The 27239-nt window shown below is 49.0% G+C and overlaps 2 protein-coding genes across 2 annotated transcripts; both read right to left on the bottom strand.

The window, feature by feature from the left end:
* Positions 1-6379: 6379 nt before the first annotated feature.
* Positions 6380-8833, bottom strand: TWIST1 (twist family bHLH transcription factor 1). The gene is made up of 3 exons (XM_067292491.1): positions 8819-8833; positions 7735-8349; positions 6380-7085 (listed from the first exon to the last, which is right to left on the bottom strand). The coding sequence occupies exon 2, from the start codon at positions 8345-8347 to the stop codon at positions 7778-7780; it is 570 nt and encodes a 189-aa protein (XP_067148592.1). The 5' UTR covers positions 8348-8349; positions 8819-8833; the 3' UTR covers positions 6380-7085; positions 7735-7777.
* Positions 8834-25262: 16429 nt separating this feature from the next.
* FERD3L (Fer3 like bHLH transcription factor) lies at positions 25263-25844 on the bottom strand. Its single transcript, XM_013941494.1, has one exon. The coding sequence runs from the start codon at positions 25842-25844 to the stop codon at positions 25263-25265; it is 582 nt and encodes a 193-aa protein (XP_013796948.1).
* Between the last annotated feature and the right edge of the window lie 1395 nt (positions 25845-27239).

Below are 27239 nucleotides of genomic sequence, written 5' to 3'. Positions count from 1 at the left end.
GTTTGTGTCTCTGTGTTCGGAACATGTACACTTTCACACGCGCGGAAAAGCTTTACTTCTTTTCAAATTCCGGGGCAAATGCAAAAAGCATTCTCCCATATTTTTCTAAATTACATGAAATATTACAAGACCAATTGGCTCTTGCCAAAAGGTGTGGTATCAGCTGAATAATCTGAGTGCATCATGTGTACCATCGATGGATAAGAACGGAAAAAGGACTCCACAGTTAGTCTTTTATTTCAAAAACCTTGTATTTGCATTCACTTTAAACCTTTTACAAGATCATGTGATAGAGACGCAAAGGCAATAAATCTAGATTAAGAATCCCAAGGGACTTTTAGACTGATGCTATAGATTATGGGCAGTACCTTTATCTATTTAGCTACATTATATACGCCTGCACTGTCATTCTTAAAACTAATGTGCTCAGTGTCAGCCCTTTTTGCCTTTGAAAACGTTTGCGTTAAAAAAGGGGGGGGGGATTCATTTCTGTCCATCGAAGTTCAGCAAGAACTTTTCTATCATTTAATACAGATACTAAAAAGCTTCCACGACAATTCAAAATACATAGCTCAAAATGTAGCTGGCTACCCGCTTGCAGAAATACCTTTGCAGAAACAAGTAAGGAATATTTACAGCTCATGGAAATGTTTGTGAATAAAACGCCTAGAATATGGGCAGGTGTTTGCAGAAGTCCGACAAACACCGCAGCCTTCCTCCGGCTCCAGCCTGGCTTCTTCTCTCGGCACCGGCCCTGTGTCACTGGCCGGCGGTGTGTCTCCAGGCTGGTGGCTTTCAGAGGGAAACGACCCGCCCCCACCTACCTGCAAGCGAGCAGCGACAGTGATAACCACTGACGCCGTGGATGTAACAAGGGCTCTAGTTTTTAAGTTAAAGCCCGAGGACCTTCTGGAAAAGAGTAATAATAGTACAAAACGAATAAAAAACACCCGGGACTGAAGGACTTACAGCTGACGAGGGACTGACAGTGCTCTTCTGGAAATGTCAAACTGAGGACAGCTTTTAATTTCCTGAAGAGCCGCGGCGCTGCTGCCTTCTGCCCTGCTCCGCAGCGCGGCGGCTCCGCGAGCGCGGGGGCCGCCGGCGGCGGGCGGCGGGCGCGCAGCCGGAGCCGGAGCCGGAGCCGGAGCCGGAGCCGGAGCCGGAGCCGGAGCCGGAGCCGCGCGGCGCCGCCTGCCTTCGCCGCGCCCCGCGGGGCTCGGGGCTGTCAGCCCGGCTCTCCCTTACTCCCCTTAGCAGACTCTACCCACCTTCAAAAAGGCGGCAATTGATTAGTCTCAGCTTCTCCTCCCAACAGAGATCCGATACTTTCCTTAGGATCAAACGGTCCCGAGGCTAAAAGAGGGGGTTGACGGACAAAAAAGAATGAAAGAAAAAAAAAGTAAAACAGTAAAAAAAGGAAAAAAGGAAAAAGGAAACAAGAAAAAAAGAAAAAAGAAAAGGAAAAAGAAAAAAGAAAGAAAAGAAAGAAAAGGAAAAGAGAAAAATAGGAAAGAGAGAGAGAAAGAAAGAAAAGAAGGAAAGAGAAGGAAGAAAGGCAAGAAAGAAAGAGCAGAAAAAGAACGAGAGAGCAAGAAAGAGCAAGAGAGAAAAAGGGAGAAAAAAGAGAGAGAGAGAAAGCAAGAAAACAAGAAAGCAAGCAAGCAAAAAAGAAAGAAAAGGAAGCGAGGAAGGAAGGAAGGAAGAAAGGGAAGGAAGAAAAGGAAGGTAGGAAGAAAGTTACTTTGGTTCGGCAAACTGGAAAAAGATAGCAAGTTGGGACCGAACATCTGCATTTTCTTTCCAGCAAACAAATAAATAAAAATGAATATTTAAATAGAACCTACATATTGTATATATATGTATATATACACACAAATAAAATGGCAGGAATGATTTACGCTTGATTTTCTGCAAGCCTTTCCCTTCCCAGTATTTACAAGGCGGGGCTCCATTTGCAAGTTGTACATCTGTTCGCTTCACGTGACATTTTCATAAAAGCTCTAACATCTGGTCAAAATAAACCTCCTTCAGGTACCTGCTTAACTTTTCACATGTCAAAATCCCTTCCCCTCTGAAGCTTCCCTTTCCCCCACGGCTGCAACGGTGTGGACTGCTCCTTTCTCGACTGCTTGTTTAATAACTCTGCTTCGTCCCGAACAGAACAAAGCAACCCTAAACATGAGGGGGCAACCCCGACCCTTCCTGAGAGCATCCTTCCCCCCTCCCAGTTCCAGGTTTGTCCCGGATTAGGAAGGCAGAACTCCCCGTCTCACCGCAATATTTTGTGTCGGGATTTTTGCATCGCAGCAAACAGGATTTGCGGCAGCCCCCTCCTCACCACCCCCCCAAGCAAACCCACATTTGTGCTCGCGCTAATATTTTGCACGAACACTGGTAAAGCTCCCAAGGCCAGATGATGATCGCTTAGTCGTCCAAAACCGATTCCATTATTATTTCTGCTATTATTAATTGCTACTATTATCATTACAGCCGAGTTGATTTCAGCGTGGTTCGTCAGGATTATTTTGGAGTGAAATGCATCCTCTTTCGCCCGTATCCGTGCAGAGCACAAGAGACGTTTCTTAAAGTTCCTGCAGATCTGATGCTACCCCTTAATAAAAGTAACGGCGGAGATACGAACGTTGTCTAAATAATAAGGGTTCAAGAGCTCCTAAGCAGGCGAAGGAGACAGCGATTTACTGGGAGAAAGGACAGATTTTCCCTCGATCTGATCTTTTTTTCTTGTTTTGGGCTTTATTTCGGATTTTTTCGACGGGTGTTATCATCATCATTATGTCTCCGGAGCTTTATTGTCCCTGTTATGTAAAACCTCTCTAAGCCTCCTGCAATCCCGATCACTTGGTCCTTATAAATGGCAGGCTGTTTGCTTTTAAAAAAGAAAAGGGGGACTTTTGTACAAGTGATTTTAACCTGCTCCACCTTCAAGTGACCTGCCAAATGCTCCTTCTTATTTTATAGACATCTGGGAATTCCATACATGCCTTAAACTCCAATTACACACCTTCTTCAAAGGACACGTGCTTTGATTTGCCAAGAACATCAAGTGGACTGAAGCCGAAAGAAGCCGGTGCAAAAGTTAATGTAAAATACATCCTGTGCCATGTTTACTGAGGGCAGGTTATTTTGTTCAGCAAATAAAACAAGTCCTGGTGGGATGTGGATGTGTGCGCCTCTTTTTTTGCCTTAACCACCCGGATCCTCTCTGTGGAGTGGATTAGACTTCCCGCCACCCACCCCCTCCCCTTCCCAAAGATGCTAATTTACGGCAAAGCGCTCCCTTTCCCCGACGGGCCCGCCGGCCGCTGCAGCGGGGGCAGGTGAGGGGAGCACCGTGTGAAGCGGGGCGGGCGCAGCCCCCGAGGGCGGCCGGGAGCCGAGCCCGGGCCGGCGGTGCCGGCTCCCGCAGGGAGAGCGCCCTTCCCGCCGCGGCCGCTCCGCGGGCGCGCCGAGCCCCGCGGGCTCGCCCGGCAGGTGCCCGCGCCCGGCGCCGCAGGTGAGCCCCGCCGCTTTTGCTGGCGTTTCCGTGACATTTGTCGTGTGCCCTCCACCCCCTCGCCCCCCGCAGGTTTGTTTGTTTTGTTTAAAATTACAGATGCAGGGAAAACCGCCTGACATCATGGGAGCGGGACGAGCGCGCACTTTGAAGGGCTCCTGGGCAGGACTTCAAGTGAAATCGTACGCCTGGGAGGAATCCGATACGGGCCTGGAGAAAGCAGCGGGGCGGCCCCTGCCAAACCGAGGAATGCGCCAGGGCCCGAGGCTGGCGCCCACCCGCCCGCCGCCCCGCAGGAGGCGCAGCGCCGAGCACCCTCCGCGGGCGGCAGCGCCGGGGCTCGCGCCGGGTCCGCGCCCCGCGCCCGGGCCGCGTTGCCCGGAGCCGGGGCGCTGCGCGGGGCCCGGCGGCGCGGCCGGGGCCGCGGCAGGACGGGGGAGTTGCCTGCACCCGGACCTCTTCTCCGCTCGCGTTTGCTCTGTGAATAAACGGGACATACTGATGCGTCGGGGAAAGAAGAAAAATCAATCAGGACTTGCAAAGGCAGAGGCACAATCAGAAAATTCTGATTGCAAGAGTGTTTCAAATTCCCAGAGGACAAATTAATATACGTACATTTTTTGTTCTTCAGTAAGCCTGACTGTGACTTAATCGCTTTTGGCTCAAGCCCTAGGAGCACCAGGCCTCTGTAGTCCCCTATTCCAACCCAGGAAAGGTTACGTTTGTATTTTAAACCCAGGATTATCTCCTCTTTAAGATTTTTTATTATTATTATTTTTTATGAAGCAAAGGTAACGGTTCGTAGTCGGGCAAACGTACCGGCGGCGAGGTTGAGCGCCGGGTGCTCAGGGCGGGAGGCGGCGCCCGAGAGGAGCCCGGCTGGAGAGTCCCAGAGGCGACGTGGGGGGGGACCCGAGGGCGGCGTGAGCCCCATGGACAGAAATTGAGGGGTTTTCTCCCTCGTGTGCTTCAGCTTGCTGGAAGGGGCTAGCACAGTCAGGGCGCCAGAGGCCGCTCACTTGTTAGGACGGCGTCGATCAGACTTAAGCCCATCAAGTGGAGTTGCTCCGGATTTCTCAGCCCGTTTCTGAGGGCGAGCAGAGCTTGGCCCGTGTTTTTTACAATGCACTTGATTCCTCTTTTATATTTCGCAGATATCCCCGTCCATAAAACGCGCCTTCCCCTCAGCATGGAGCAGCTCATCTCCTCGTTCCTTTCCGATCTCCTCTCTTTTTAAACTTGGAGCGGTTTTCTCCCTTTCCCTGGTGAGATTTCTTATCCTAAAGGGAACAACCAAATCTACCCCCTCAACCCCGAAAATCCCCCAGGCCTCACCTCCAAAGCCCCGCGTCTTCTTCCCGTGCCCCTCGCTTTTTCTGTAGCGAGTCAAACACTACCTTCTCCTCAGTAGCTGGGTCTCATCAGAGCTGGCTTTTTCGAGAGGCATGAGGTGCTGGGCGCGGAGCTGCGGAGCCGGGCGCCGGGGGGAGCACAGGGGTCCTCCGGCAGCCGAGAGCCGGCTCCCCCTCCTCTCCGGAACGGGGGTCCGCGACCAGCAGAGACCCCAGCCAGTTTCCAAGTCCTCGCTAATCCGTCAGTGCAAACAAGCGCTGCCGGCTCTCTACTGTAAACATTGCGCACTGGCCTAAAATATGCACGATATTAAATTCATAATACTGTTATGTCAGCAATAGACGGTAATATGTGGAAATGGAAACAAAAACATTCAGGCAAGAAAGTCAGCTCAACCTGGGCTACGCAAACAGGCTCTGTTTTGAATAAACACCCCATCCTATTTACCCTAGACACTGGATGAACCCCGGCGGTAGTGTCCCTGACAGAGCGGGGGACTCTGCTGAGTTCCCAGGGTCGGGACGGGTGCTTTGCAGCGGCCCCCTGCGCACCCGCGCACCCTCCGCAGCCGCGGAGGGGCAGGAGGCGCGGGGCAGGAGGCATCGCATCCCGGGGCACGGACCGGCTGCGAAGCGCTGGGAGATGAGCAAGTGACAGCAGAGGCGGGATCAGCTGTCCAGTTTTGAGGTTTGGCCTTTTTTGTTGTTTTTGGGTGGGTTTTTGTTTTGTTTTTGTTTTGTTTTTGGTTTTAGCAGCTTCCCTTTTCACCTTCCCTCCGAGCTCTCAAATCTGGAGATTTCCTCTCGCTTACATCTGGGGTTTCGCCGCATACTGGGGACCCGTAGAAGGTACCGTGAAAAGCAATAGAGGCAACATGCGTCCTACGTGTAGAAAAGGAGAAGAGGGCGGGTTAGCGTATCCCTCCGTGCCTTGAACAACGCAAATTTGATCTCTAGTCTATATATTAAATAAAACCCTAGAGAGCAGAACAGTCAAACATCACTTCCACCGGAAAACCCCACTCGCTGGACACTTCCCTGTTTCAGCCTCACATTCTCTCTGCTTTGCCTGTGGATATACCCATCTTTAAAACTGATGCCTCTTCCTAAGGGATACCAGCAAAAACGTCTGCGCCAAGGGCCGGGGAATGGGCCCTTCTCCTGCCTTACACTTCGGGGTCGAGACGCCTGCAAAGCCCAGCGCCGGGGCTTGAGCTCCGCGGCGAGAGCTCCTCTGCTCTCCTCGTAGCTCTGCATGGCGTTATGATTAAAAGAGGGAGAGACAGAGGGGATATATCTTGCCCCAAAATCCAGCGAGCTTCAGTGCAGAATAATAAAGCTGTCTCTATAAATAACATGCCTCTGTCTGTCAGTAGCTAGTTTATTTGCCTTTTTTCGCCTGGTTTGTTTATACTAGTACCCCCTCTCTCTTGGGTGTCTTTACAGCTCAACAAGCGGGTATTTATCTCCAGTTCCAACCCTGAGTTTTCAGAGAGACCAAACTTTAAGATTATTAAAATTTCAATCATATTTATTTATTGCAGAAAAATAATATACAATGATATTTACAAAACAATCATAAAAATAGGAATGCATTTAGACACCGGATCTATTTGCATTTTAACATGGGTCATCAATAAATAAATAAAATGTTTATTTTTTTCTCAGAGGAAAAAATAATAATAATAAAAAAGTTAGGAACCGGGTAGGTTTGTATATAACAGCTTGAGCCCAGCTTATTCCCCCCTAAAAAAAAAAAAAAAAAAAAGTTTTCATCTCTACGGGGATTTTTTTTTTGGGGGGGGGGGGGTGGTTGGTTGGTTTCATTCAAGAATGTAGAAAGTCCACAATAATGTATTTCCTTTCATCAGTGGCTCATAGGCACGACCTCTTGGGAATGCATGCAAAAAAGGCAAATAAAAAAAAGTTAAATTCCAACATTCTTCGTCAAAATAAAAAAAAATTGAACGTTTCAGACTTCTATCAGAATGCAGAGATGTGTGGATTGTACAGACGCCCAATGGGTAGTCACTGTCCAAAGCCCTTGTCTCTTTCTCTTTCCTTAAGTGCTCCCCACGCCCTGCTTTGAATTTGGATAAAGCTCTTCTAATTTCCAAGAAATCCTTGGTATATTTTTTTAGACAAGAACCAAAAATGGTATCCAACTTCAGAGTCTCTAGATTGTCCATTTTCTCCTTCTGTGGGAACAATGTCATCTGCAAAAACCCAGAGAAGGCGGAAAGCTTGTTATTGAAATGAAAGATAAATATATCTATACCTCTCTCTCTCTCTCTCTCTCTCTAAATATATATACCGTGCCCGAATAAAGAAGGAAGAAGCGTGTGCCTCTGTTGTGCATGCGGTACCGAGACTATGTGACACCCCAGTTCAACCAGCTAGAGGTATCAGAGACGAGAGAAAGGAGGTCGGTGGGGCCGTAGGAAATGCACATCGGGAAACACGCAGCGGACATGGACTCACTTCAAAATACTAGCAGCACTAGGAATCATCCCGGCAGCCCGGCAGGCTCCACAGTGCTCGGCGAAAAAGCGCTCGCGGGCCGGCCCCGTCTGGCTCGGGCACGGCCGCCCGGGGCCGCGGCCCCGCCCGCAGCCCACCCCGCCGGGCCCGCGGCAGCGCCGCGCGTGGGCCACGCGGCCGGCCGCGCTCCTCGGGGAGGGCCGCGCCCGGGACGCAGGGCCCGCGGCCCCGCTCTCCGGCGGCCCTCGCGGCCAGGCCCCCGGGACGCGCAGGGCCCTCGCTCGCCCCCCGCCCCGAGGCGCCGCGGGCGCCCCGGCCACGCGCGCCCGGGCCACGGCGGCCCCGCCGGCCCCTCCCCGCCGGTTCCGGGGGTCCCCGCCTTACCTAGGGCTCCTGCCGGGGGGATGCGGGGGGGGCACGCCGCCTGCTAGTGGGATGCCGACATGGACCAGGCGCCCTCCATTCTCCACACGGAGAAGGCGTAGCTGAGCCGCTCGTGGGCCACATAGCTGCAGCTTGCCATCTTGGAGTCCAGCTCGTCGCTCTGTAGGACCTGGTAGAGGAAGTCGATGTACCTGGCCGCCAGCTTGAGGGTCTGGATCTTGCTCAGCTTGTCCGAGGGCAGCGTGGGGATGATCTTCCGCAGGGCGGCGAAGGCTTCGTTCAGCGACTGCGTGCGCTGCCGCTCCCGCACGTTGGCCATGACCCGCTGGGTCTGCAGCTCCTCGTAGGACTGGGGGCTGCCGCCGCCGCTGCTGCTGCCGCCGCCCCCGCCGCCCGCGCCCGCCCCGCACTTCTTGCCCCGCTTGCCTTGGGCCGGGCTGCAGGGCTCGTCCGCGGCCCCGACGGCGCCGCCGGCGCTGCGCCGGCTGGAGCGCCGCTTGCGCCCCCCTCTCTTGTTGTTGGGCAGCTGCTGCCGGTCCGGCTCCTCTTCGCTGTTGCTCAAGCTGTCGTCGGCGGGGGAGACTGGCGAATTTGACTCGTCCTGCTGCATCATCTCTGGGGGGAGACACAAGAAGCGGGCCGGGAGGGGGGGGAGGGCAGGGAGAAGAGGGGGGCACCTAACCCGCCAGCTCCCCCTTGATCGGCTGCTTCGCTGGCCTGCGAGGAGGAGGAGGAGGGAGGGAGGGAGGGAGGACCTCACTTTGGGGGGAGGGGGGATGGCATCAGGATCCAAGAGGAAAAAAAACGCCAACCAAAAAAAATTCCCTCCCGATCCCTCCTTGGAGCCCCTTCGAGGTGTCTGGGATTGGGAGAAAGTTGAAGACTTGGAGGTTCTTATAGCTCCTGCTGGCGGAAAGTTTGGGGGCAGCAGTGTCATTGGCCTGACGTGGAGAGGAGGGACTTTTGCTGAGTTTTATAGGAAAGTTTCCGCTTCCCCCCCTCCACGCCCTCCCCCAGTTATTTTTTTTCAAGCCATTCACAAGTGATCTAGCCTCCCCCTCCACACACACGCATACATCCTTACCCCAGCCCCTTTCTCCTTTTCCCTCTCCGCGGTTTCTTTTTCGGGCTGCCCCAGTTTGCGCTCCGCTTCGGGGTGGGCTGTGGCAGGGGGGCGCGGGGTGCCCGCGCACCCTGCGCACGGCTCCGCAGGGGAAGCGGGAGCTTGCTCTTTGCACTCGGGGGGCGGCTGGCCCTCAGCAGCCGGGGGCAGCCTGCATCTCTCGGACTTTCCCCGCTGCAACGGGCACGGCTTGCAGAGGAAGGGAGGAAGGAGAAATCCTCCGCAGGGCAGCATCCGCTGACATCCCGACTCTCTCCCTCTCCTGCGCACGCCGCCCTCCCATCACCGAGCCCCCTCAGGGTCTGCCTTTCTGCGGGAGCCCAACATTTGCGGGCTGCAGAGGGAGGACGGGACAGTCTCGTCATATCAGGCTGGAGGACTGCGATCCGAAAAGCCGTCTTCAAAGGTGGAAGCAGCGGGAAAACTAAACGCTAGCTTCATACATATGCACCAGTCCCCGAGCTCCTCTTAAGGGAAACCCAGGAGGACCCGCGTCCCTGCAGCCTCCAACCTGGCAAGCCAGGAGACGGGCGGGTGTGCAGAGCCGCTCTGCCTCACCTCCGACTGCTGAGCGCACGCTGCAGTTTGCCCTCCCTGAAGGCGCCCAAGTCTGGCACTTCCTGGGAACCGAGCTTACTTGTTTTAAATTCTCTTTTATGTTTGTAGCCAAAGCCATTTTCTCCCCCTCCCCCGCCTTTGTGCCTCCTCTCCCCTCGCTGGCAGCAGGTGTTGAGTCTTTTTAACAACAGCTCAGATTGAAACGTGGAAAGCCTGGAACAGAAACCTCGAAGCTGCCACCCATTAACAAATGGGGTGATGCACCACGGCGGCTCCCTGCGAGGGGACCGCTCATCTCCAGCGCCGGCTTGGCAGTGTCTCTTGGGTCGGGCACACTCTCGGACCTCGGGCAAAGGGGGCAAGCGCCGGGGCAGCGCAGCGGCTCCCCCAGCTGTGTTTGAGGTGGGAAGACGAAAAGGGCGAACAAAATAACAGAAGAATGATAACGCTGAGAGGGACGAGGCTCCTTGAAGGGCACTGCCATCTGCTTCGGGAGGAAAGAGCCCTCACTCCCCTCTGAGTGTGGGCTCGCACTTTGCACAGAGAGGCCTCCCGCTGCGGGCGCTGCGAGACGCCGGGACCCCAGGAGAGCCGGCGGCGGGCTGAGCTGGCCGGGCCCGGGTCGGCCGCCACGCGGCGGCGGGTGGTGCCCGGCTCGGCTCGGCCCGGCTCGGCTCGGCCCGGCTCGGCCCGGCTCGGCCCGGCTCGGCTCGGCCCGGCTCGGCTCGGCGCGGCTGGCCGGAGACCCCGCCGCTGCCCGCTGCTGCCCGCGGCGGCCGTCGGGCACGGGGTGGCCGGCCTCGGGCCGCCGCGGGGCGGCAGCTGCCTCGCCGCTCTGCCGCTGGCAGCAGGTGGGCTTTCCCATCTCGGCCTTCGAGCCAACGCAGCGAGCAAACAACGAAACAGGGGGGTGACTTATTCAGAGGAGGGAAAGCACACAGGCACACAGACCTGTGGTGCGTGGGCACAGGTCCCCTGATTTTCAGTTTGTCCCTGCCATGTATGGAGTGACCGATAGGCCTGTCCCTCCACCTTAACACCAGGGCCCATGTGGGGAGATTTCGGCTTCCCTCATATTTGCAACAGCTGCTCCCTCCAAGGTAGGAAGAGCTGGCTTTCACTCCCCCTCCTTCTCACCAATTATTTTGGCCGTGCCCAGAGCCCTGATGCTCCTCTGGGATGTTGGACAGTGTCATCCCAGAGCAAAGGTTGGAAGCTGTGGCAGTGAGCATCCCTAGGCAGCTCTGGGGACTCAGAAAGATAAGGAGCTTGTTATGGGCAAGCCTTATAAAAAGGGCCTGTCTTCACAGTGCACTTCTGCTTTGGCAGCAGGCTTTTGGGGAACTATATGTGTGGGGTTGGCAAAAGCCTTGCCACTTTTTTCCTACCTTCCTTCCTTCCTTCCTTCTGCTCTCTCTCTCCCCCCTTCATATTACAGAAACAACATTGCAGTATGAAATCAAATGTAGCAGTTGTTACCTCATCAGGAACAGGACACCAGGGCCATGCGTAAAAGGTGAAGCCTGACATCAGCAGACTTGGGCTTGGGTCTACAGCAGGAGGCATGGCTCATCTGGGTCAGGGCTGACCTTCGAGTGGGATGTGGAATGCCACCTGATCACTGCAGGGCAGGAGCAGAGCGTGCAGAGGAGGCAACTGCAGCAAAAGCAACCAACAGTAGTCAGTAGAATACATGTAGAGCTACCCAGGGCCTGCACACTGCTGTGTGAGTGATGATTACTCGGCAAACTCCATCATCTTGTTGTTGTTGTTGTTGTTGTTTTATCTTTTTCTCACAGGTCGCGTGCTCAGGACCAAAGGAAACCAAGCCCATGCTCTTGCCTCTAGCACCCACCACAGGCCTGAAGGAACTGGGTGGCCTGCACTGTGCCAGTGGTGGGAGTGGGCCAGTGTTGAGCCCCAGGGACCCACCACTGGATCCTCTGTTCAGGCCTGTCAGCAGGCAGTGGCCCTGCCTTGTGCCAGTGTGTGTGGCAGAAAGACAGTTGGTGCTGGAGGGGGGGGGGATAGATGTGTCAGAGATTCATATGTGCGGGTGTGTGTGAGAAAGAGAGAGAGACACAGGGTTTTCTGTGTATATGTGTTCAAAGGGTGTGTTTGTGTGTTTCTGTGAGTGTATATGCTGTTGGTTTTTTGTAGTGTGCATACATGTGCTTGTGTTGGGAGGGAAGGGGAATGGGGACTCTGCAGAGTTTAAAGAAAATCAATTCAACTTCTTTTGGTTTATTTTGAAATATACAACTTTGGGTGGGGAGTGGAGTGGGGGACTTTGTATTTCACATTAAAGCAGTAATCATTGTTTAGTTCACACAGTGTTAAATGAACTTTTTGGACCTCCAAAAGCCACTCCAGTAGAACCTCAGGCTGCTCTGGAGCAAGGGACGAAGGGTGCCACGTCCTGTTCTCTGCCACGCAGAGACATGGCCTGGGGCTCTGAGCCCTCTCTGCTCTTTGGAGGCGGCAAGCAGAGATGCGAGCAACTCCCAGGCCTTTCCAGGTCTGCATGGGTCTCTCCATTCTGGCAGGCCTTGCTGGACCTCATCTGTAAAATATGTGCTGCAGGATCAGCCCTTACACAGGGCACTGCCAGGACGACCTGAAGAGAAAACTCCATCATTCTCTCATCTGTGCAGTAATGAATAACGTTGTTACAGTGAACACCTAGATTACAGGTGTGGGTGTGAATTTGGAGCTAAACAAATGACAAACTCCTAGGAAGATGAAACCTTAACAGAGTGACTGAACGAGCTGGACTGCAATGGTTAGTGTGATCTTGATCGTATTTCCCTTGAAGCAAAATTCATGGCTGATCATAGGGAAGCACTTGGATGAGATGCCTCCAGCAGTATTTTGTTTTTTGTGTAGGCACCCCATCAGAGAGTCTCAGGCTGGGACAAGCATGCCCCGCATCAGCTCAGGCAGAAAATTGAGCTGCTTTGGAGGGGACTGGACTGTCAGTTTGCTTCTTTCTCTCTTTTTTCTTTAAGAATGAATTAAACTTTTTATTTTGTTTGCCTGTTTATAAATTAGTGGGCAAGTTTAAGAACTAATGTATGCAAGATCTGCTAGTTACAAGTACAATGTTGTATACCAATGTGTTATGCATGCACACACATATGACAGTTGAGTTGCAATAGGCTGTTCTGTATTAATGATGCTGCATATACATACACAGATTGTAATCCAGCTCTTAAAAGCTATTCATATGGTAAAATACAAAACTTTCTCACTGGTGGGGATTTCAGGGGATATTCTATAATGTAACTAATGCATATATGCACACACAGAGACAGGCTTCCTGACTGCCTATTTGTTGATGTGGAAACCTCCAGTTTGTCATTTCCTTAGGAGTTGTACGATAAGATCTGTTTTGAGGCCAGATCTGTTTTGAGGCCGGTGAAACCAATTGAAATTTCTCCACTGATTTCCACAGCAAAGCATTTTAATTCCTAAAGATGCTAGGTGAACGCCTGGTCGAGTCCTGGTCCCTTCAAAAGGGACAAGAGAACACTTGCAATTACGCTACAATTTGCCCCGTGTTCAAAGCACGGGAGGAAATTACCTGAGAACTCCCACAGTGGTCTGGTACAAACTCGTATCGAGGAGCAGCGAACCGCCAGAAAGAAGATGGAGTATCCCAGAGCAGGACCTATTTTCCAGTTCTTTCTCCCCCCCTTTTTTTTGTTTCCTTCCTATATCACCGCGGCAGCTCATACAACGGAGGGTGCAGACTAGCTTCCAGGCGGCGAGTAATGAAGCCTTGGTAAGCGGTGCTGGGCGGCGGGGTGCGCGCCGCTGCGCTGCCGCGGCGGCGGGCGGCGGGCGGCGGGCGGCGGGCGGCGGGCGAGGGCCGCCCCGTCGGGGGCGCGGCGGCCGGGCTGTGCAGCTGGCGGCCACCGGGGGGCACGATTCCCCGCCGAACCGGCGCGGCGGGCCGCCCGCACGGCACCCAGGTGAGCAAACTGCTCCTCTTTGGCTGCCTCTTCGTATGTCAGGCTAGAGCAAGGCGCACGTCAGCGATGCTCGTGTTGCAGCTGAGTCCGCTCAGGCTGTTTTTTTTTTTTTTTTTTTCCTCATCGGAGCTGCCGCGGGAGTTAGATGCTGCCCGCCCGCTCCCGGGTTATTTATCAGACACAGATCCCCTCGAAGGTGCTGTGTTTCAATTAGCCCCGAGCGTTTCTTTTCGTCCGCGCAAACTCACGCCCGTGGAGCGCTGGTGCCGGCGTCGCGGGGCCGGGCCGGGCCGGGCCGCTGCTCCGGGCAGAGGGCAGCCCGGCACACCGGCCCTCCATGGACACACGGCCGCAGGTTTTTCCTATCCGAAGCTGCTTTGCCTCTTGCTTCGTTTTTAAGCTCTTGAAAGGGGAAAGACATCATGGGAATTGTTTAGTGAATCAGTTCCACTGTCAAAATGACTGCAATGGTTTGTTTGTTTGTTTGTTTAAGCTCGATCTAGAGTTGTGATGTGGTCTTTGAGCTAAAGTCATAACGGCTTTCTGGCACAGAAGTATGTGACAAGGGCTTTTTTGCCCTCTCCGAAGGGAAGTCACGTTGCTCGTATCGCACCTACCCTGTCCAGAGCGCACCCGGGCGCCTGAGCCCTGGGCTCCCCTCGCTCTCTCCGCTCCTCGGGCCTTGGGCCGGCGGCAGGGAGCGCTGCGCGACCCTGCGCCTTGGCTCTGGTCTGGTCTGGTCTGGTTTCGGTTTGCTCTGTCTTGCCGATTTTCTCCTCAGTGCAAGGCCAGGAAATACCTATGTCCCCATTATCACACAAACAATCCCAAACAGGAGACAGGAGTCCTAATAAATTAAGATCCAAAATTATTTGCAACATGTGTTTTAATATAAAATATTCTGTTTAAATGTGTTATTCAGCTCCAGAAATAATTCATCACAGTGGATGGGGCTCTCTAAGCAGAGCATGAGTACCTTGGTGGAAGCCTTAGTGGAAGCCTCTCCTGCACTCCAGGGAAGACCAGTCCTTTCCACCACAAGAGATCAACATATCTAATACTGTCGTGCAGCTCTGCCCCTAATTATGGCTCTGGGTCTTATTTTTGTGGTTTCATGTCTAAAGCTGAAAAGACGGCTTAGTAAAACAAGCTTATCTACACTCCAGGGGATAATAGTTATTTATATTAATAATGGAGCTTATTTGCTATTTCAACTCCTTTGATTTTTTTGACTTTCCATCTCTTCCATCTTTCCTGAACTATGTAAATATACCTTTTTTTGTATTCTTCTTGCTCCCACACGTTACTCAAATCTATGTGTTCAATCTTTCAATACACTTGGCCCACAGAAACTGCATAAAACCTCAGGCCTTTTTAGCCACAAACTCTGCTTTTTCTTCCAAGGTGGGGGAGGGAGCACCCCAGGCACAGATGATGGATAAAGCATTCCACAAAGCCTGCTTCCTAGGGGTGGATTCAATCTCTTCCCGTAGCTCCTGCGATTCATGGTAGACTCCTAGAGTCAAAATTGCAGCATGCAAGCAGGCCCTTCCCTGGTTAGCAGTGTCTGTAGCCTGGGGAAGGATTCCCAGTGGTCCCTGCTCAGTGTGGTCTCCTTTTGACTAACAGCTGCACTGGGGATCTCAGAGAGGAAGATGAAGAAAAGGGTCATGTAGGAAACAACAGTGACTCAGAAGACCCCACAGGAGTTCATTAGACAGTGTAATAGGGTCTCTTTCACCTCTAAGACAGACAGCAAAGCATAGTGTGAGGGAAAGGGCCTGGAAGGTCATCCTAACATACACATAAGCTCTCCTAGGCAAATGAAAATGTTTTTTTGATTGGTAGCCTGATTGGATGCCAGGTCTGGAAGTTGGAACCCGTCCATCTCCTCCTCCTCCCACCCAGAGACCACACAGGGGCTGACTATAGCTCTGCAGAGGAGGGGAGCCTAGAGGGGGAAGGTTCACAGAAATGAACACCCATCTCATACTTTCCACAGTTACCTTGGCTCTAAGGACATCCTATTACTTGCTACTGCTAGAGTATTTTTGAGAGAGCAGGAGTTTATTTCCCTCTCTGTCAAGTTGTATTTTCCTTTAGAGAAGGCTATCAGGGTGGAATAATAGTCTACACTTTTCTTTCTAAATGGGGAGGTTATAATTATTTTGTGATATACAATGTGATGCCTAAAGATCTACCATACGCTATTGCGCCTCTTGTAGAGAACAGGATGATGATTTATTAGTCAGGATACCTTGCTCGCTGGAGATTGACTTGTTCACTTCTCCATGCCCTAGTTTTAATGACTATAACAGGTTGTACAAAGAAGCAAATCTAGAACACAAATTTTGGTTACAGAAGTCCTAGTGCATTTTTTCAGAAAAGGCAGTGTTTTATTCACATGCTAATGTAAATTAACATAGTAAAACACACACACACATGCGCGCGTGCACACGCACTGTTCATTTCTATTATCTATCTCTCTATCTGTCTATGGCAGAAAAGCAATCTGTATACTGTATTGTAAAATACCATAGTACTCCTGCTTCTGCCTTGAAAAGTATCTGTACTAAACACATCCTCATGCCAAGTCTACTGTCTGACCTTGCAGCACTAATCTCAGAAGCAGAGAAATACTTGTTTCTCCTTTTAGAACATTTATGCTTGCCTTCGTCAAGAACTTGTTCCAGAATCCTTTGAAGTCAAAGGGAGTGTTTCAGCGGGCTTTGGATCAAGCCCTAAAATGGATCAATTAAACTTTAAATAACATAAACATGAAAACAGGTCCAGCCCGAGAGTATTGTTGAATAGAGAGAAATATTTAAGAGAGGCTGCTTTCAGAGTAAAGGGTCAGTGATTGTTCTTTAGATGATTTTGTGGAATTTTCCATGATTAAAAATAATCCCTTGTATGAAAGCTGTGATTTTCTTTTCAGTCTTAAAAACATCCACACTTTGCTGCATGGCAGAAATGCTGTTGTCAAAGTATGTTGTCCTAGTAAGTGCAAAGATGAATTGAGTTCAGTGGTCTGAACATACAGTCCGGGCCCCAAACAGTAAAACGTGGCCCAGATTTTCAAAGTCAGAGCAGAGGCTTCATTCCAAAATATTCTCCTGACTCTAAACTTCATCCAGCTTTATGTCTCAGTTCATATTCAAGCAGGTTATGAGGTTTTCTAATGTCTGATCTAATGTTATTCTTTGGTGTTACACACTTTGCAAATGGGCTAATGCAGCTCTCAGTGACAGAAGATGTTGCAATTAATTAAAAATCAGAGGATGTGCGGTGGAATATAGCAAAGACTTCTTATAAAACTATGGAGTTTATACCTTGAGTTCATAATCCTACAGCAATATATAGTGGTCAACAATATGCCTTTTAAAAGAAGAAGGAAAATATAGAAGCAAACTCCAACCTCACAATATTTACTGCACTGCTTCCCATTAGTCGTCGTATCATATGTTTGCTTACTTTGAATGAAGTAATTCTCTTGGAATTTTTGCTGAATGGGGATTATTTGACACAAGACAATAAAATGGTTGTCATTCTTTTCAGAGAGATATAAGTTTGATCAATTATATTGCAATGGCTTACAGCCATACAGCTATCTACAGTGACATTTATGATCTATTTTGGTTATCCCCAAAAGGCCTTCAACCTAGTTATTCTCAGCCAAGATGTTGAACTTTTGGTCAGTAAGAAATCCTTTAGTGTCTTGGAAAGACTCACGATGTTGTCTTTTGGCCAGATTCCATTATGGGTAACTACAACTTTATCTACATTCAATGTATGTAATTGAGTGGCTGTGGTATGGCACAGTGTCATTTGGCTTAATTTCAATCAGCTAAGATAATTTTCTATATTTTCTTTCCTATAACACTGTGTCAGTTGCTGTACAAAGTGAAACAGCTGCCACATTCTTATTTTTGAAGCAGCATCCCAGACTGGGCTGTCTCTTGCAAGAGGACAACGTAGCTTCCTATTTGGCAGGTAGAATTTTGCAACACCAAATCCTTCCATCTGTGGTTTCATGTCATCAGTTCATTGCAGGAACTAATTATCTGGTCTAGATGTCAAACTACCTGATTTGTTAGTGTAGCTGACAGGTTAACTGTCTAAGCCTTAACATTTCCACACAGAATTTACTGTGGGTAGAAAATTTCATCCAAAAAAGAAGAAAAATAGCCATGTTTTAAAATTAGGTACGCAGTTGGGAAATCAAGTTCTTAACACTTGCTGACATGAAGGATATAGGGCCGACCCAAAAGCATGCAGAGAGGAGGGAAGAAGGCAATAGAGTCACTCGGGCCATCACTTCAAGGAACAGCCCTTCGTACTCTCAAAGACCTCGTGTAGATCAGGAGCGAGCTATACTTCTATAGATAGAAGATCATGCTTTTTCATTCCTTGTAGCTGTGGGAGCTATTGTATTTCTTCATACATACCCCTCCCAAGCCATTCATTGAGGCAAAAAAAGATTTCCACTCCTCCCTGTCACAGAGGTTGTTAAAATATTATGTGACAAAAAGTTGCCATTAAACTTTGCTCAAGAGCATTGAAAATGGTATGTGAAATCCACATTGCATTAGGTGCTATTGCAAGGACACCAAAACTGAAGAGAATGAATTAGCTGCTCCCCAGTAACACACAGCATGGCAGATGATGCATAGCAACATCCCAGGTACAATACAGATACAGGAGAGTAGTGACATACAGGCAGTGGCAACTCTATGCCTACAGTAGAGAAAGCCCACAGCAGATGCAGCTTGTTTTTTTTCCCTTGAACATCCCTGATTAGGAAACCTCCACAGTGCAACCAATATTTCCACCTTGCTGCTGCAAGACAAACTTTACCATTCTCTGTGCATACTTCCCAGCGTTTGAAAATGTGTCAATGACTGTTTTCAGTAAATGAAAAGACTTTGAGCATAAAGCCCCCTCTTTCCATCCCTAAGGACACTTTGAATCTTTGGAATAATATTGGGTGTTTGTGTGGGTATGGAAGAATTTCATAAGACTATCCCAATAAATAATTCTAATGAACCACAGCTTCATGAGAACTGTCTTTTGGGAAGGAAAGTAGACTTGAAAGAAACTTCACCAGAGCTTTTTACTTTCTGCACTATTCTTAACAACTCAGTATGTCTTTTCAGTTTGGAGGCAAAAAATACTGACTCTATACTCCAAGATCCTCTCAAGTCAGACAACTGGCTTATGCATTTGGTCCATCAAAGGACTGGGACAATGGAACACTGAAGATTCGTGTTTTTACCACTCTCAGTGAGAACATGATGAATGTCTAATTTTTTGGAAATGGCGTGCCTCCAAATTTAATACCTTTATGCTGGTAAAGGCGTTTTCAGCAACAGGACTTGTACTGCCTGTTCCATCTAATCAAGGTCTGGTTTATTAGTTCAAGTCACAGTAATCAGTCCTTTTGTGAAAGCTCCATTTGCTCATGATTAAAATTTGGGTTCTATGTGTCAAGGAGGTGGCACCTGATGAGGATCTAAACTATCAGTTTGATCATATTTGGCAACATTCAAGATATCTGTGAAGAAAATTTAAACTGGCTCATATGTAGGACGAAATGAATTCCACGTGTCTGCAAGTAAGGCAGGGAAAGATCTCAGATAGTCCTTCATTTCACAGTCTCTCAATCATCTTTTTCTTTTTTTTCCATGACTATAATTCACCATCCTACAACTTCTCTTGCATCTAGTAGTTTTCAGTACAAAATTCAAGGATGCTACAGAGTTGCCACAGTGTTTTGGCATATCATTACAATATGATTAAAAATTGATTAAAACATCTTCCAGCAAATTCACTGAAGGGCTATCCTTTACTTTTTTGGTTAATATGTGATAATATTATTAAGAACAAAAAATGTGAACTACTTAAAAGTGTAAGCACTCCAAAATGATATTCCTTAGTCTTAAATCTCTGATTCAGGTCATAGTTATTTAAGAATAATTTTAAAATTATTCCTGTACTCAGAAAATTTGCTGCCAACTCCATGCCTCAGTTATGTACATTATTCTAAAAGACTTCATAGGAGCTTAGATGGCCAAGATCAGGTCCAAGATCACCTTGAAACATCTGAAACACTTCAGCATTTGGATAATTATGTATGTTTGGGGCCAACCCACATTTCTCTTTGGAAAGTGTTTCCATTGCATGGCTGCAGACAACAGATGGATCATATGATCTCTACATTTGGAAAGATGGCATAATTCTGGCAGACTGTCAGTTAAGTGAAGGGGCTGATTTCAGATCCTCATTAAGAAAATATACAACCACACAGAGTGGACTGAATGGCAGAATGTGATCACTGGCGCCAGCTTTAATAGAAAATATAGCGCACTATTGCAACATGAAGTCTGATGTGCTGTGGCTGGATGTAGCTTTACCAGATTTCATGTTCATTTTTCAAATAAATGTGTTTTTAAAGGAGACATTCTTTATATTGCAAGGGCCCTCTGTTCACCAGTCGAGAGAGGAGCTGAGCAGTGGAGGGGTGGGAGGAGAATTCAAAGAGCCATGAGTGCTTGGTCTTGGTGGTCGTTGGGGGGTGTGTCAAGGCTATGCTGGGGCTTTGCTTGTACTTGCAGAAGTTTCTGTTTATTGTAAAACTTCTCTTTATATTTATAATCACTCATTATATGTATTATGATGGGTATTTTTTGCAACTGGAGGTGTGCCTCAGAAACAGCCTGTGGAGACAGCGTGACCCGTTCCAGTGGTTCGCCAGCTCTGGGAGCAAGGCCTGGTGGCTCCTCCTCACACTACACAGTGGCATCTTTCTGCCCTGATTTCCACAGAAAGGTAGGCCCGTACAGGATACAGCAGTCTGGGGAAGATTCTCAGGGTACTGTAAAATACACTGGTATTTTCCAGCAGCACTGAATGTAATTGTTGTGTGCAGTCACAGCTGAAGACAAAATGGCTAGCTTTGCTGCACACCTTCATTTCACCCCTGAAAACCAGGATAATAGCTGATGTTTATAGGTGGTGCTAGGACTTTTTAAGGGCCTTATCGCTTTCAGCACTGATCTTTGGAAAGTAGGACCTTAACATAGTATCTCACATTGATCATACAGAAAATGAATGATCCTAAGGCACATTTTTTGAAAACCATTGCTAAATTGTCTTTTATACAGTCCAGAAAGATTGTCTATCCCACATGAGTCTGAATTATTCAAGCAGTGATAGTGTTGGGTGTGGACTGTTTATTATTATACTTTTGTGGTATATTCACCACTCTTTGATAACAGTGTAACTTTCAAAGGCCAGAATTCATTAACAAAATTAAAGATGTTACAGTAAGTAGAAGATAATGTATATGTGCTAATATATATATTATGATATGGTATATGATATATGATAATTATGATATGATATATGATATATGATAATATATATATTCAGATGCTTATATATATATATGTATATATATAAAAGCATCTGAATTAACTTCTCCTTTTTCTCTCAGTTCATCTGTGCATGGTGAAGACCCTCCACACAGCTTTTCTCCTTCCTGTGTGGAAAACCTTAAAATGCAGTACCTTCCTTTGAATCACTGTAAAGCTTGGAGTAAGATGAGATGAAACTGGAAATAACATGGACAATTATTATCTTTCTGGTTTCAGTGCTTAGGAGAGAGTCAAATCAGCAGGAGGCTCTTTACCTCTCTTTTTGAAATCACAGAAGGGAACAACTATTCACATGACAAAGTACTCTGAACTGATTAAATTTAGCAACTTTTTAGAAAAAGGCAACAAATTTTACTGAACTGCAAATAGATTATAATCAGCATACCTATGTATCCTTGTAACTGTTCTGGTGTATATGTAACAGGTGTATATGGCTGTCATTGTTGTGGATCAGTAGTATTCAAGTCTAGTAAAAACAACAAATTCTTATGAAAACGGGGACTCAGTATGCACAGCAGTCACATTTTAAGCCTCAGTGTCTCAGCTATTTTTAATTTTAAGAAAATCAAAATGGTCCAAGTTCATTGAAAGGACCAAAAGGGCCGCATAGAAAATCTCTTTGAGAAACACCACTGATCTGAAGGAGAACAAAAATAAATCAAAAACTCTTTTCCATCACTTTTGCTTAGTACCCCATGACTTCAAAAACTAATTTATTTTAAAGTTTGTAAAAGGAAAAAAAAGTGTTGTTGGACTAAGACTTCACTTATCAAGTTTCATCCTGGAAGGAATTTTTATAGCTGAGTTATAAACCCTCCACACTAGTGTGTTTATAATGGAAACGCTGACAAATGCGATAATAAACACCAATCATGGGGCCGTAGTAGCTGGTCAAAATGTGGATGCAGGAGTTTGCAATGCTATCATAATATTTTGTTCTGTTTCCAGCACTAATTTGCTTAAATCTACTTTCAGGTTGAGAAGCTGTAAAACAAGATCAGTCTGACTACAGATTGTAAAATCGTTTGCTTATTTTTACTTCTCTGAGAAAGCTTGGTAATGCCTCTCAAATATGATTTCATTTAGACTTATTTTTTGGTTTACGTGTCTGAATACTAATCGTAACTTGATAGCTTCAAGGGACCTCAACTTTCTACCGAAAGGCAGCCTTTAGTGGGCAAAGAGAATATAAACAAACCCGCCTCAGAACAGGATCTAAAAATGGGATATGATCAAACAGCTTTAAGGCTTTAAAAACCCCACTATTATCTTTTCCCAAAAGTAATTGACACTGTCAGTTTTTGTGCTTAATGCGGTGATAATGGCATGGTGCTTTAGGGAAACCGGGAACTGTGATTGGCTTCAGCCTTGGTGGCAGCGGCGTTTCTGAGCAAGCGAAAGCAAGCTAACTACAACGGGTGAAATCCGAGCCTCGCCCAAGTCAGCAGCGGTTTTGCCACTCGGTTAGGGTGAGGGCTTTGCCGGCTTCTCGTGCCTGCCATCCTGTTTCACGGGGGGTGAGAGGAGCACGGAGCCCCCTCTCTTGTCAGCTCGGTGAGTTGCCATCACACGCCGGCGAGATGCCTGTCCGCAGTGATTCCAAAATCTGGTGATATTTGTTAGCAGGGTGAGCTCCCAGGACTTCACACACATCCTCATGGGCAAGCCGATGGTCGGTACGGTACCCCGCTGTTTCACCGAGCTGCTTACAGGCGTAAGGGTGTACTTCAGTTTTAACACAGGTGTCTAAGAAAACGTTGCGCCAAGACTACCATTCTGGTAAATCTTTGCCTGCTTTGGATAAAGGATAATAAACTAGAGCTTCATTAGCCTCTCAGCTCTTATAAATCTGTACAGTCGAGTAGCTCCTCTGACGTCTTTGACAAACATGTAAAACACCTTGATACTTGATCTGCGCTGTTTGTGTATTGTCTTCATGAGTTGATACTGTAACTGCATTTTTAATTTTAAATATTATTTTTAGAGAAAGTGGCTCAAATAAGAATGTCACTACTGTTGTGTATTACTGCTGTAAAGTTTCCTGTGACCATTTAAAATCAAATTTTATAATGTAGGATTCAGATTTTGATTTATATTTAAAAATAAAATGTAACATTTTCTTTCTGCTTCTCTCTAGTCTTTAACACAAGTATGGAAAAACTTGGATCTTGAACACATTCCAATTTTTTGTTATTAAACCAAGAAGAGAAAACCAATAATTTTTGAATTATCTGTTACAGACATGTTTACATTATGAATCTCTTAACTTAAGACTGAGAGTGTTATGGAGCTCTAATTTTATCCAGTGGCATGGGCAAGAAAAAATATGAAAAGATATATAATAGTGCTGTGGAAAACATAGTTATATAGACATTGTGGAGAAATAGTGTTAAGAAATGAACACTGACCTGCACATTTCGATATCTTTAAAGAATTTGTCTTCGTCTTTTTGCTTGACACAATGGTAACAGTAAAATGCATCTGGTCATGTGAACAGTTGTTGATTTTGGAACATTGTTAATTCTTAGTTCCTTTTTCTCATTTTATTTTTAGCAAAAAAAACAAAACAAAAAAATCTGAAGAGGTGAAACACCCCAGCTTCTAGAGAGTATCCAGCTGTGTTAACTATCTGACCGCCTCTTGGAAAAAAAAACATTCTGACAAGCAGAGAGCAAATGCATTGTATGGAGTCAGGAAGGTCAACAAAAACAAGTGGAAAAGGGATCCAAGGAAACAAGTGAAAGAGAATATCAGAATATTAATATAGGATATTAGATCATTAATGATAGTAATACTAAAGTGAATGGAATGAGAAAAAGAAGAAGAATCATCCCATGAGCTAACAAAAGCATGAGAGAAGAAATCAAAGAGCTATCAGAGTTGGATGCAGACTGTAGCCGTGCTGGCCTGAATCCAGGGTAACTCTGCTGACCTCGCTATTATCACGACCGTTTTATATAGCGGAGATAAGAATCTGTGCTGCGAAGGGGCGCGGAGCCGCTGCCCAGCACGGGAGAGCTGGGAGCTGCGGTGCAGGCTGCGCTAGGCCCCGAGCAGGCTGCTGCAGACCTCGGGAGAAAGCCGCGGCTCTGCCGGCGGCGGCGGCGGCGGCGGGGGCGCGCAGCGCTTCTCCGCCTGCCGCCTCCCCGCGGCAGCGCGACTGCCCGCGCAGGGCCGGCGGCGCCAGCCCGCACCGCGGGGCGCCTCGGCCTTGGCCACCGGCCCCGCTCCCCGCACGGCCCCCTCGCTGCCACGCTTGCCCCCTGCTAACAGCCGGCCTGCGAGGCATTACTAAAGTAATTTAGTATATTTATTTGGTGTATTTCCTATATCAAAATAATGACCCACCCCGCCCCCGTCCGCGCAGGCGGAGCCCCGTCAGGGATCCCCATCCCCAGGGTACGGCCGGCCGGGGCTTCCCCCCTCCCTCCTCCTCCGGCATTTTAATATTAATATTAATATTATTATTTCTCCTCGCAGCAATGAAACGTGAAGGGGCTTAGGGGGAAAAACATCCAGAGGAAAAGAAGGGCTCTGCCCGACCCCCTCAAAAATCAAAGCCCACAAGCCTCCGAGTTTGCTTTCTCACAGGGGGCCCAGATCTCTTCCCACGCAGGCTCCTGTTGCTTCCACCTTTCCACTTCTCCAGGGACTTTCCAGCGCTACTCGGCGTGCTGCTGGCCTTTCCCCTGCCATCCCACACGGCACCGTGCCCTCCTCCTTCTCCAGTGCTTCTGCTCCGTACTAGCAATAGTATTGAACGCTCACAAGCAAGGACCAAACTGGTCCCTAGAAGAAAATCCTGACAACAGACTGTTCCGTCCAGATGTTCCACTTTACTCGCCCTGTGATACACGGCATGGACTTGTCAGGCTGGATTTCAAAGAAAAAAGGAGTTGTTTATTTTTTTAAAAAAGAAAGCGCTAGGCTAAAATGCACACGCAGAGCTTTTTCTAGTCCCTGGAAGGCAGCTAAGCAGGCAACTGAATCCACTCGAAAGCCGCTCCACAAATGGGACCACCTCTCCTGCCCCGTCCGACCCCTTCTCAAAGGCAGCAAGCTGCAGAATTTTAAAGTAAGCAAGCGAAGCAACAACAACCAAAAGGCCCCCAACCCTGTCTTTTTTTTTCTTTCTTTCTTCCCATTGCAAAAATTATTGCATATATATTAGAAAATCTACACATACTGGATCTTTCCCCCCTTCTTCTCCCCCCCCAACCTCTCCCAACCGCACACTTCCCCAGTACTCCTCGTTTTGGAGCCCACAGGTACCTCCTCCTCGCTGCGGTGTAGGAAGCCAAGCAAGGTGCCTCCGCCTGCGTGCCCAGGGGAAGGGGCGCCCGGCCGGCAGCGCCCGGGGCCCCGGGCGACGCCCCCCGCCCTGGCTGCCGCTGCGCGCCCGGGCCCTGCCCCGCTGCGCGCCCGGCCCCCCGCTCCCTAGCTCCCTTCCTGCCTGTTGCAGCTGTCCAAGAGTTCAGTCATGAAGGAGATGTACACTATGGCCAGGCGTAATGTCTCTATGCGGGAGAGCCGCTTCTCGTAGGCGAAGGTGGGGACCTTCTTCCTCAGCTGGTCAAACGCCTCGTTGAGGTTGAACATCCTCTTCCTCTCCCGTATGTTGGCAGCCTGACGCTGGGCGTAGGTGATAACCCTCTTTCTCTTAGGCCGGTCCAAGAGGGAAGCGCTCCTCATCCTCTCCTCCTCCTCCTCCTCTTCCTCTTCCTCTTCGTCGTCTTCGGGATCTCCTTCCCCGAAGGCAGCCAGGGGCAGCCCCCTGGCCATTCCCTCCCGGAGGGACAGGGCTTTGTCCCCGAAAGGAGGCCCGGGGGGGAACTCGTAGAGCCCCAGGCTCGGCCCGGCCCGGGGGGGGTCCTCGGTGGCGCCCAGGGAGAGGTCGGCCACGAAGTCCAGCACCGAGGCGCCCAGCAGCCCCTCCGGGCACGGCATTTGCTGGGCTCTGCCGTGCAGCTCATCCAAGAGCCCCGGGCGCTGGTGGGCTGGGAAGAGGCTGGCTGACATCTTACTTCAGAGAGGGCTTAATCTGGTCCCCCATCCCCAGCGACGTTAATATTTATAACCCCGCGGATAACAGGATTAGCAGGACTAGAAAGAGCGGCTGTAAAATTTCTCTCCGTGATGCTGATGAGAGGAGACAGGCAGCCCCCTCGGGGACGCGTGGATGCTCCCGAGAGAGGAGTCCCCAGCAAGTCAATCCTGTCACAGCGATCAAGGACAGTTCCTTCTTGGCAAAAACCCTCCGCTCTTACCTGCTGAGCACTTTTGTCTCTTCTTACGCACCCGCAACCAAACGATTTTCAGCCTCTTTAAAGCCCGCAGCAGCAGAGCCGGGTTTCCACTGCGCTTGTCTTCCTGCTTTCTGTCGGGATCTCTGAACCCTGAGAGAGAGCCTGACAACCGATGTCAGGCAAGTGCATGTATGCTTTTAATGATGTCCTGAAGAGGGGACCTGCATGCAGAGGGTCACCGGGGAATGTTTACCCTGTATCCCAGCGCAATGGGAGCTGAATGACAGGACCTCCATTAGCCTAAGTAAGCATTGTAGTGGACCCAATATTGCATTCCCAGTAGTAACTGTTGGAATCGCCTCTCTATTCCCCCCTAAATCCCCTTCAGCTAGAGTTCAAACATCTTTCCAGCGTGGCAGTAAAAGGCTACTTGGTAAAGCTCGTTTTGGTTCAGGCAATTTCAAAGCACTTGCTTTGAAACTCCTTCCTCCTGCCCCTGAGACGAGGATAAGCTTGTGCTACTCAGGACAGCGGCCTCTCTTACCCACGCCTTTGGTAGAGCCGTCCCGATCACCGGCGGTGCACGTAGGAATCAACCTGACTGCATGCACTGATAACGCCGGATACATAGCGCAAAATACCGTGAAATGCGTATGAACACACCCGTGCACCCGACACCGCTGAATACCTTTCTTTGATCAATGTTTCCTTGGGGACGGAAGTAGGGGATTGTTTTGGTTTTCGTCTTGGGAGGCTGGAAGAAGTTAGGGGTTGTGTCTTCACCCTCCCACATCACAGGCTCTCTTTAAATAAACAGGCTGGCTCTCACAATCTGTTGCAGTGTTAGACACACCCAAGTTGAATTGGATCGATTTTCTTTGGCACACGATTTGTGCACACCGTGCTTTTACGAGCGGCTGGCCATTACCCTTGCACTGCCTCTTAAACCCTAATCTTCGTCTTTGTCACGCACTGTTACCACTCCCGCTTTGGGGATAATTAGTCTTTAATTTCTAAGGTGATTTCAAAGCCCATCAGATCAAAGGAGACGGGTAGGGATGGCCGAAGGATCCAGCTCCGTGAAAAAACTCCCCGTTTGTCCACAGGACTGCAAATATTTCCTATCGCGGACCAAGATCTGCCGTCATTTCCAAGAGAGCGAGCAAAC

This window comes from Apteryx mantelli, chromosome 2 (assembly GCF_036417845.1).
Source record: "Apteryx mantelli isolate bAptMan1 chromosome 2, bAptMan1.hap1, whole genome shotgun sequence".
NCBI lineage: Eukaryota > Metazoa > Chordata > Aves > Apterygiformes > Apterygidae > Apteryx > Apteryx mantelli.
The sequence above is the reverse complement of the archived record's forward strand: the minus strand, read 5'-3'. Positions and strand labels throughout refer to the sequence as shown.

What these genes read in the sequence shown, in the direction of transcription:
- TWIST1 (XM_067292491.1), bottom strand. Translation starts at nt 8,347, where the DNA reads ATGATGCAGCAGGACGAGTCAAATTCGCCAGTCTCCCCCGCCGACGAC.
- FERD3L (XM_013941494.1), bottom strand. Translation starts at nt 25,844, where the DNA reads ATGTCAGCCAGCCTCTTCCCAGCCCACCAGCGCCCGGGGCTCTTGGAT.